The sequence below is a fragment of the Haemorhous mexicanus genome, chromosome 6 (genome assembly GCF_027477595.1).
Source record: "Haemorhous mexicanus isolate bHaeMex1 chromosome 6, bHaeMex1.pri, whole genome shotgun sequence".
In the NCBI taxonomy this organism is placed as follows: Eukaryota; Metazoa; Chordata; class Aves; order Passeriformes; family Fringillidae; genus Haemorhous; species Haemorhous mexicanus.
The window spans coordinates 41,274,160-41,284,404 of record NC_082346.1 but is presented as its reverse complement, the minus strand read 5'-3'; the positions used below and the strand labels follow the sequence as shown (position 1 = coordinate 41,284,404).

Sequence of the window (10,245 nt, the reverse complement as noted above, 5' to 3'; positions counted from 1 at the left end):
ATCTTCCCGAAGACACTGATTCCCATGAAATGAAAAATGGGCTTCTGAAACATTTCTAGGTTTGCCCTTGGGCTTCTGAAATGGACCTCTTTGCTTAGGAGATTTCTGTGTCCTCCCTTCCAAGAAAGGAACAGAAGAAAATCAAGGCAGAGTGAACATTGATTGGGGTTTTTTTTTAGTTGGTTGGTTGGTTTTTTTAAGACTTGGGAAATGTTGATTTTTGAGGCTCACATGACAGATAAACAAACCACCTACCACTCTGAGTGGGCAGCTGGGTCACTCTGGCCCTACCAGGCCAGCTCACTGATTCATGTCAGCTCTTCCTCCAAGGGCATTAGCCCTGGATGGCGCTCGCATCTTCAGTTCCCACGCTCAGAGAAGAGTGTGGGGCAATTCGGTTGCTCCTGCAGAGCAGGGACTGAGAGCAGCCCTCATGGGATGGATTCCTGGGCTACAAGCTCAGAAGGTAGGAAGCAGCTGGAGAAGAGGCAGAGTCACTCCCAAAAGGCAGTTTTTGAGTGATAATCTTTTGTGTATACGACCATCAACCAGCAAGAGCACAATTTGAAACTGTTTAACTGTGCTGCTGTAAAGCAAGCTCTTGGAACAGGCACAAGTTATTAAACAGTTCCTCTTGATCCAGGAACAGGCAAATTATACTTTCCCCAGGGAGGGGGAAGAATCTTGCTCAGAGACAGAGCTACCTCTATGGGAAGGTGAGGAGGAGCTGCAGCAACAGCAAAAGAAGCTAATCCTTCCCCCTAGGTTCGGAGAAACACACAGTGAAAATGGATGAAAATCCATGTAATTACATCCCAAGGACAACTGAGCAAATTCCCGTTCTGTTTCCTCATTTATACGACTTTGCCTTGGCTAGGGTGGAATTTCAGCAGCAACAGCAGCAAGTCTTCAGGCGCAGGTGACGGCCCGCCCTGGCGGCCCGGGCCCGGCGCTGCGCTTTCCCCGGCGGCCAGCGGAGGGAGGCCGCTGCAGGTCCCTCCGCCCCGGCGGGCCGCGGGCCCCGGCCCCGGTGGGTCCCTCCGCACGGCTGGCAGCGCCTGCAGCGCCCACCTCCCACGGGTAGTCCCTGCCCACATATAAAAGCCAAGGGCACAATGGGACAGATGGCAGCTTCCTTCCGAATTAAAGCCACTGGGGGAACTTAGGTCAAGCCGCAGACGGGGGAGTAGAGGAGAGGCAGAAAAGAATTTGGGGCAATAACCAGAGCACTCGGTCACTCCGAAATCAGTGACAGCAGGGCATCCGCGGACAGATCCGCCTGAAGCAGCGCCGTTTGCGCGGGATCCCGCGCTGTCGTGGTCAAACACGGGATGCGTCGGCCCTCGGCTGGGTGGCCCTGCTGGGCATCCAAGGGCAACGAGGAAGGGCCGGGCTTCCTATCAGCCCTCTTATAACTCGCCCTCGAGTTTTGATGTGAAAACAAAAGCAAAACAAACAATCCCATTCTCCCCGTTACGAAAATAAAGCTTGGGCACCACACGGGCTGGTCGAAAGGACTCCATTGTCGTTTTCAAACGAGATATCTTTGGTACCGCTAGCCCTTCCCCGAGCCAGCGGGGAGCCACCCGTATCCCTGGAAGCGAGAGGTATCGGGGAACAAAAGGCAAACTCGAAGTGATATTGAAAATAAAAGGGAGCTTTGGTTACCCCCAGGGTAAGGTCGAGGGGGAAAGGTCCCCTGTCCACCAGCGCGCATACTCCCGGCGGGCGCGGGGGAGCGCCCCCGGGCTCGGCCCCGTGCGCAGTTCGCGCAGCCCCGAGGGCGCGGGAGGGCGCGGAGCCCCCGCCCCGCAGCACGCACAGGGCAGGCTGCAGCTCCCGGGGACCTCGGCGGGGCGGTCCGGAGGCACGGCGAGGGCTTCGACACCAAACCGGTGGGCAGCGAGCAACGAGCCCCCGCGCCGCCCGCCGCCGCCAGCCACGCTGAAACAGAAAAGGTCTGCGGAAAATCAAACTGCCGGGGGAGACCCGCAGCCCGCCCCTCCACGCTGCACCCGCAGGCACGGCCATGTCCGTCTCCTCCACGTCCAACCCCACCCGGGAGCCGAGAGCCCCTTTTCCCGGCGCCGGCGCGGCCGCAGGCCTGGGCGAGGGAAGGGGAAGGGAGGGCGGCGAGGTGACCCACTTAAAAGCTGAGTTCCTTTTTGAAACACTTAAGAGACGACAGGGTTGAGGACTGTGAATGTATGCGTAAATATATACTCATGCATACCCACTGCCAGAGGTATGCACCCCCACGCTTGTATGCGTGTGTGTAGGCATGTCTGGGAACACGCACAAAAGCGCATAACTCCTAAGATAGATAATGTCATATGCTAATAGTTATACCTAAAAGCAGATAAATCGATAGATCCCGGCGGGATTCTGTTTGTAGGTATATACCTACAAACCTACCGATTAAAAGTATTTTATGTCTAAATAAAGGGTGCTTAGATTTTTAGTTATCTCTACAGGCTAACTTTTAGCAAACTAACTCAACAACCACCTTCAAGTAATCCTCCGCATAATCACCACTGTCTTGGGTGCATAAAAAATGCTTCAGGGCAAAGATAAGTCTTGTATGTGTGTACTGACACTGTTGCGGTAGTGATAGTCTACTGACACTGAGAAAGGCAGATGTGGAGGGCTTGTATTAACTGCTGATAATGTCGGGCGAGGCGTCCACACATCGGGGCGAGTGACGCTGCTATCCACTCGAGACTACCGGGGCACCCATGCATACAAAGAGCTCCTTCCCGCGGGTCCCCACGCCGGGCAGCCTCGGAGGGGCGCGGTGCGGCTGGCGGGCCGAGGCGTGCCCCGGGGCCCCACCACCCCCGCCCTGGCACGGCGGCCCTCCGCCCGCCGCCGCGGCTCCGGGAGCCCTGCCCTGGCACCCCGTACCTGGCCCCACCCTGGCCCTCTTGGCCGGGAACGGGCCGGCGAAGGAAAGGACGGGGAGGGTGTCTAGGATCAGGGCAGGAGGGCTCAGCCGTCCTCCAGCAACTGGGGAAGGAGGGAAAAGAGCTGAGCGGAGGCAACTCTGCCCTCGCTCGCACAGAGCTTTGCGAGTGGGGCCGCCAGGCACCTGTGGCGAAGGGGTCCGAGAGCCCCAGCTGCGAGATGCTCCACGCCCTGGGCAGCTGGAGGAGCAACTGTGCATGCTCTGCGGAGGGGTGAGGATTTTCGCTTTAGCCTTTGGTGGTCTCGCTGGTTGCCTTAGGTTCCCACGCCAGGGGGAGAGGTTTCGCCCGCTGTACTGAGGGGTTTCTCCCACCCTAACGAGATAACCAGGGCAGGGGAGCTTTCCCACGGCGAGGAATTGTCCCCATGAGCCACAACAGGCGTTTCCTTCCACACACACACCCAGAGCGCTCCGTGCCTAGGTAGCGCTCGTAGGGTGCGTCTCTGGGAGGACTCCTGCTTTCCTACACGCCCAAGCATGTGCTTTCCAGGCGGGAGCGGCTCCCAGCGCCCTGCCCGCGGCCGGCAGAGACACAAGTCCGCCCTACCCGCTATCACTACGGAAACCTCCGCTCCCGGCGTAGGTGTGCTGGGCACATCTTCCATTCTGGGGGGCATAGGGAACCAGAGGGTGTATTACACCGACATGCACAAGCAATCAGATGAGATTTCTATGAGCTCGTTCAGGGTGGGTCGGGAGGGGCGAGTTGCGGCAAGCTGCCTCAGTGGTGCCATTTTTCCAGGTGGTCGTTTACATCTCTCGATGAATGCGTTAGACTTATACTGATGACCAGACGCGAAGAAAGAGCTCTGTCACAGATCTGCTCTTGCCACCTCTAAGTCGGACCTCTCGGGGAGCGGCTGGCCCCGCCGCAGAGTGCTGCTCCCGCGGCAGGGCGGGCTGTACGGCTGCGGGCAGGGCAGCGGGCAGGGCCGCCTCCTCGGCGCTGGGAGCGGGGGCCGCAGGGCTGGGCAGGGGGTGCAGCCAGACGTGCACCCGTGAACTGATCCAGAGGGAGCACGGAGCACCTCATGGCTTTGTATCAAAAAGTTGCACCTAGAAAGCGTCTTTCTTGTTGAGAAAGAATTTGCGTGCGGTTTGCGTGGGACCCTTACCCTCTGCCCTCCGAGCCCTCCGAGCTCTGCCTGGCCGAACATATTTGATTCCCCTTTGGGAGGCACAGCAGCTCGTATAAAAAAGACATTGTGTGTCTTTGGAGAGCCCTGAGCGCACTTTCAAAAGCTGATTCTCGAGTTCCCAGCCCCCGCAATCCAGTTGATGAGGAAACGCTCTGCGGTCTTGGTGGCACCGTTTCCATTGGGATTGGCACCATTTGATTGACAAAGTCTCCCATTCTTCCACCTCTCGAGTGTTATCAAAAGGATTGTGTGGGGTCAGAAGCTATTGAAGGGACGTCCGTGTAGCCGCATTTCTGCAAACACGGGGTGAAAACCGTGCCTTTCTCATGAAAATGCTTCCACCAGGCAGAACGCATCTCATCTTCCTTGCTCTCCTCCTTAGCATTTCTTTTTAACTCGAGTGTTTTACTAAGCAGCATCACCAGGTAAACGAACATTTCGCTAAAGGCAGCCTAGGCAGGACTCTGTCGGGACGGCCACCCTCCCCGGAAGCTGGGGCAGCCATCTCTGGCAGACGAAACTCCGGTGGAGGGTTTGGAAGAAAAGGGAGAGTGAAGGGAGACGACGCCACCGAAGAAGTTTTCTTGCCCGTTGTCCATGGTCTGACTTGCCCCGTTGTAGCTCATTTGGGGCGGGAAAGCAGGTGCAGAGGTTGACCTGTTTCCTTTACACCGCGTCCATCTAGCCCGGCTAAAAAGTAGCTAGAGGTACGCGCGCCGGTGTGCTCCTAACTCAGCGGTCAGACGTGCACAAGAGAGTTTCGCCCTCTCCCCAGCAAAGGTGAACGCAGCGCTCTGGCATTAGCTTCCCTCTACGAGACCCCGCGCAGTCAAGGCCCGACTGGCTCGGGATAACCTAACCGAGCAATGTTTCGGTGGCGATTTAACTTCATTCGAGCGAGAGGATAAACAAGCTCTGGCAGGCGCAGCCGGCGGCCAAAGGGTCGTTCGGGCGGCGCTCCGGGGCCGGCGCAGGGCGGCGGGGAGCCTCGCCCGCCCGCGTGTCCGAGCGCCGCTCCCCGCTCCCGCCGCCGGAGCTGCTGCTGGGGCCTAGCGGCTGCCCCACCTCGAGCTCTTGGGGATGGGAACGGAGTCTCTGCTCCTGCCCCACAAATTGCGCGGTCACTTGCCGCCTTTCGCCTCTGATTAAAACCGACTGAGCCGTCGTTTTGGTGGATCCTGCAGTATTTAATTTTTTTTCCTTCCATCCACCCCTTTCCTTTAAAGGCTCATGAAAGAGGCATGGGGATGGAGGGTATGAGTAATTCGGGGTGAAAAAAAACAACTTCAAACCCCAAGTAATCAAACTACTAAGGCAAGGTCGAGTCTCTTTATCTGTGTGGGAACAAAACCAAAGACCATACTCAAAAATACGTGCAGAAAGGGGAAAAACCAGGGCGAGGGAGGGGGGTGCGGCGGGGGGGGGGGGGGGGTTAGTGTAAAGAAATATTCCAGAGATCTGGATAGATAAGATTGAAAGGTTTTAAAAGAAAAGTGGAAAAAGAAGAGGTAAAACCCAAACGCCTTTCTAGCTCAAAGTCGCCCTTCTTTGCCTTTGGTGACCCAGCAGAGTCACAACCAGCCCACTTCGGGGTATTCAGCCTTGAGGGAGCTAGTGCCGAAAGAAGCAGCTGAGATGATGTAAGAGAGCTGGAGGCCTGATTGAAGGAAAGTTCCCCCGATTATATTTGTGTGGAAAAGCTCACCTCTTGCAGAGCTCTAAAGTGTAATCAAGACTGAGGCTTACACTTGAAGGATGTTAACTCTCATACGGGAACCTACTTTCTCCTAAACGGTTTCTTGCCTAGTGAATGAGAGCCTCCCAATTGAAGCAAAATGATCCTTATGTACTAATATCAAGCACAGCCACAAAGCGACCGGCTATTTATGCTGCCACTTTAGACAAAGATATTTAGTTATTCCCGGGTAGCAAGTGCACTTTTGCATTTTTAAGCACGAACCAGCCGAGCACAAACATATTTACAAGTGCAATTACTAAATAGTTACTTGACACTTCAGAGTCCCAGGGTTAACTGTACCTTCGCTGTAATTTTCTTAATATTCAGGTAATCGCTGAATTAAATTGTGGTTGCCAGGGCCGTAGGCCGGGGTGTGAAACACTCAGGGGAGGTTTCTCTCCTCCGCCCGGATCACCCCGAAATATAAGCTTTGGAGACACTAGGCGTTGGAAGATTTCTTCAAAGACCCGAGTGACATTAGCTACGGGCTGCCTGTACGTGTGCATGTGGCTGTGAATGGATCGCTTTTGTTTTCACACCGGATCCGAGAACAGATCCGAAAGTGCCAGAAATTGCAGTTTATTGGAAACTACAGGGAATTCATTGGCAAGGTCGTGTAGCAGATGACCGGAGAGGTCTTCTCCATCCAGCTCCCGTGCTGTATAAATAACCTTAGAAAGCAGCTTCAGCTTCAGAGGGACCACGAGAGACTGTAAGAGTCTTTGCCTTTGAGAATAACAAGCGACATTTTACGCTAACCTATTTTTCATCGGTCTCTCGTCCCAGGCAATTAAATTACTGCTTAATTTTGCAAACTTTGTCTTCAACCCTTCTCTGAGATATTAAAAAAAAAAAAATCCCTTCCTGAAAGAAATTTGTGGGTTTAGGGAGACAAACGATCCTTGCACTGAGTGTCTTAGGGGACATAGAGAGTGTTCCCGAGATGCGAAACCCCAAGCGCTTGTTCAGCCCCAGCCGGCCGGGGCATCAGACACGCCAGTGCGGGGAGTGCGGGGCGCGGGGAGCCGTGGCCCGGAGAGAAAGGTCTGCCCTCCGAAGAGTTGTCCTCCCGGCGGCGGGGCTCCTTGCGGACCAAACTTAGTGGGGAAAGAGGCAGATTCTGTCCTTTGGCTTACTGGCATTCCACCCCGTTTCCCCAGCTCTCACAAAGGCTGGGCTGACAGCCTTGCCACCCGGGAGCTGTTTTTAAATCCTTTCACCCAGTCAAATGGTGGTCTTTTTTTTGCTTTGCCTTCCATTTCCCGTCCACGATATTGTCACCCCGAGGAAAAAAAAAAAAAAAAAAAAAGAGTTATGCTCACGGGGTCTTTCTTTCTTTTTTCCCTCTCTCTCCCGTCCTCTCAGTCTCTTTTTTTTTTTTTTTTCTAAAGACATAAAAAAATTCTGACAAGTAAGACTTAAAGGTGTTTACCTTGTCATCAGCATGTAAGCTAATTATCTTGGGCAAGATGTAGGCTTCTATTGTCTTGTTGCTTTAGTGCCTATGCCCCGCCTCTGGTGGCAGCCTAAAACCTGGCGTCTGGCTAAAACAAACGAAAGGCAGCCCTGAGCCTCCACTCAATCCAATTAAGGCGGACTTCGTCCACTCGGTTACGTGTACATCCAACAAGATCGGCGTTAAGGCAACACCAGAATATCTGGCAAAAAAAAAAAAAAAAGATTTGCCTCCCCTTCCTTTTTTTTTTTTTTTTTTTCCCCAGCCGCCGAATCATGTCGATGAGCCCAAAGCATACGACTCCTTTCTCAGTGTCTGACATCTTGAGTCCTTTGGAGGAAAGCTACAAGAAAGTGGGCATGGAGGCCAGTAACTTGGGGGCTCCCCTGTCAGCCTACAGACAGTCTCAGGTTTCTCAGCCGGCCATGCAGCAGCACCCCATGGGCCACAACGGAACAGTGACTGCCGCCTACCATATGACAGCGGCAGGGGTCCCCCAGCTCTCCCATGCTACGATGGGGGGCTATTGCAATGGGAACCTGGGCAACATGAGCGAGCTGCCGCCTTACCAGGACACCATGAGGAACAGCGCTTCGGCGACAGGATGGTACGGCACCAACCCGGATCCCCGCTTTTCCTCAAGTAAGTCAGCTCGGGGCTGGGTGGCCGAAGGGGGCTTGCCGCGCAACTGCCCCGACACACCGCGGGCAGAAGGCACGGGGGGTCCGCGACAGGGCAAAAGTCGGTCTCAAACCCAGACGCGTCCCCCAAACCCCAAATTCCTCCTCCTGCCCGAGGATCGTATCCGGTCTTTCCACCCCGGCTGGTCGCATGTCAGCCTACCGCGGCTGCTTTTGCGGGGCAAGGGGGTTGGAAGCCCGGCTGTGGCGGGGAGCTGGAGCCTGGCTCTCGCCGTCCAGCGGGGCGGGAGCGTCGCGGCCCGGGGGCCCAAAGGGAGCCTGCGGTGCCCGTCCGCCTGCGCCCCGCCCGGCACCGGGTGGGCGAGGGGGGAAGCCGGAGGCGCCGGGGCCGCGTCCCGGGAAGCGGCAGGGGAGCGGCAGAGTCCTCTTCGGCCGGCGCCGGCGGAGCCGCTGTCCGCGGCTGCTACCGCCGCGGCTGTCACTTTAGGTACTTTCCTGGCTTTGCCCCCAAGCAGGACGAGGGGTGAGTGGTCGCCCTTATTCACCGGGGCTGGGCCGGGCGAGAAGGGGGCCACCGCTCTCCCCAGGGACGTGAGCCGTTGTTTAGAAGCGCGGGTGCCCCGAGGCCGCGGCCGGGGCTGGGCTGCCGGGGGGCTGCGGAGCTCCGCTGGGGGCAGGCGGCGGCGGGGGCTGCCGGAGCGCGGGGCCCCACTCGGGCCGGGCCGGGCCAAGCCGAGCCGCCTAAAACGTGCCGCCTTCTCCCTTGCAGTCTCCCGCTTCATGGCGCCGTCCTCGGGCATGAACATGGGAGGCATGGGCAGCCTCGGCTCCCTGGGAGACGTGAGCAAGAGCATGGCCCCGCTCCAGAGCACGCCGCGGAGGAAACGGAGGGTCCTTTTTTCGCAGGCCCAGGTTTACGAGCTGGAGAGACGTTTCAAGCAACAAAAATACCTCTCCGCCCCGGAGAGGGAACATTTAGCCAGCATGATACATCTCACCCCGACTCAGGTCAAAATCTGGTTCCAGAATCACCGCTACAAGATGAAACGCCAGGCCAAAGACAAGGCTGCGCAGCAGCAGATGCAACAGGAGAACGGCTCCTGCCAGCAGCAGCAGTCTCCCAGAAGGGTGGCAGTGCCAGTGCTTGTGAAGGATGGCAAGCCCTGCCAAGCAGGCTCCAACACACCCACAGCAGCTATCCAGAGCCATCAGCAGCAGGCAGCTACAACGATCACAGTGGCTACCAATGGCAACAGCCTCGGACAGCATCAGAGCCACCAGACAAACAGTGCGGGGCAGTCTCCAGACATGGGACAGCACTCGGCCAGCCCTTCCTCTCTGCAGAGCCAAGTCTCCAGTTTGTCTCACCTAAACTCTTCTACTTCTGACTATGGCACTGCCATGTCTTGCTCCACCTTGCTATACGGTAGGACCTGGTAAAAGGATTAAACAAAGGAAAAGGGGGAAAAAAAGGCAAAAAGAAAAAAGGAAAAAAAACCCCAACAAATTTTCCCAGTTACACAAATCTCTGTCCTCTCCAAACTACTGTGTGCTTTTTTTCTTCTTTTTTTTTCTTTTTTTTCTTCTTTTTTTTTTCCCCTTCTTTTTTAATGCTCTTCTCCCTTTCCCCCGTTTTACTGAGCAGTCTCTGCGGACCTCTAAGAGAGAGAGACACTTTTTTTGTTCAATTTTATTGTTACTGTTGATGGTTTGGGGTCTTTATGTTTTTTCTCCCCCAAGTTGTCCTATGGGGTGTATAAAAATATTCAGACTAATAACCATGGAGCAGTCTGCAGAAAGGGGACCATCTTTAGGCATGGTCTGAAGACTTGGATACCAGATGTACACTTTGCCAGCGTCTAGGACTTGCATGTAAATACAGAGATTTTGGGGGATGGGGTGGTTTTCCCCCCCAAAAAACGCATTCGCGTCACCCAGACACAAGAAGCAGCTTCCCCCTCCCCGGTCTCTCCGAGCCCGCCGCCAGGGCCAGCGGATGGAGACGTGGAGTCATCAAAGGCTTGGCTTTTATTTTCCTCCTTACGTTTGATGTGAACCTGTAGCTGTATAATGCTGTCAAAAGTTGGACTAAACCCATAGTTTTTAGTAGCCTGTATATTTTGTTGTAAAAAGAAAAGGAAAAAATACAATCAACCAAACCAACCCCCACCTTTTTTATGGACACTGATCACCCCGTCGTAAATCCTCCGGCAGTTTGTTATTTGCGCACGCCGCCTTTTCCTGTTGTAACTTATGTAGATATTTGGCTTAAATATAGTTCCTAAGAAGCTTCTAATAAATTATAC

The 10,245-nt window shown here is 55.2% G+C and overlaps 1 protein-coding gene across 1 annotated transcript; it reads left to right on the top strand.

The window, feature by feature from the left end:
- Positions 1-3,123: 3,123 nt before the first annotated feature.
- On the top strand, positions 3,124-9,379 carry NKX2-1 (NK2 homeobox 1). Its single transcript, XM_059848185.1, has 3 exons — positions 3,124-3,176; positions 7,564-7,940; positions 8,709-9,379. Exons 1-3 carry the CDS (start codon positions 3,124-3,126, stop codon positions 9,377-9,379), a joined length of 1,101 nt encoding a protein of 366 aa, XP_059704168.1.
- The last annotated feature ends 866 nt before the right edge of the window (positions 9,380-10,245 follow it).

Bases quoted from the DNA above. Each gene is read 5' to 3' on its own strand.
- NKX2-1 (XM_059848185.1), top strand. From the start codon at position 3,124: ATGCTCCACGCCCTGGGCAGCTGGAGGAGCAACTGTGCATGCTCTGCG. The intron at 3,177-7,563 runs GTGAGGATTTTC...TTTTTTCCCCAG, and splicing joins TGTGCATGCTCTGCGGAGGG to CCGCCGAATCATGTCGATGA. The intron at 7,941-8,708 runs GTAAGTCAGCTC...TCTCCCTTGCAG, and splicing joins GGATCCCCGCTTTTCCTCAA to TCTCCCGCTTCATGGCGCCG.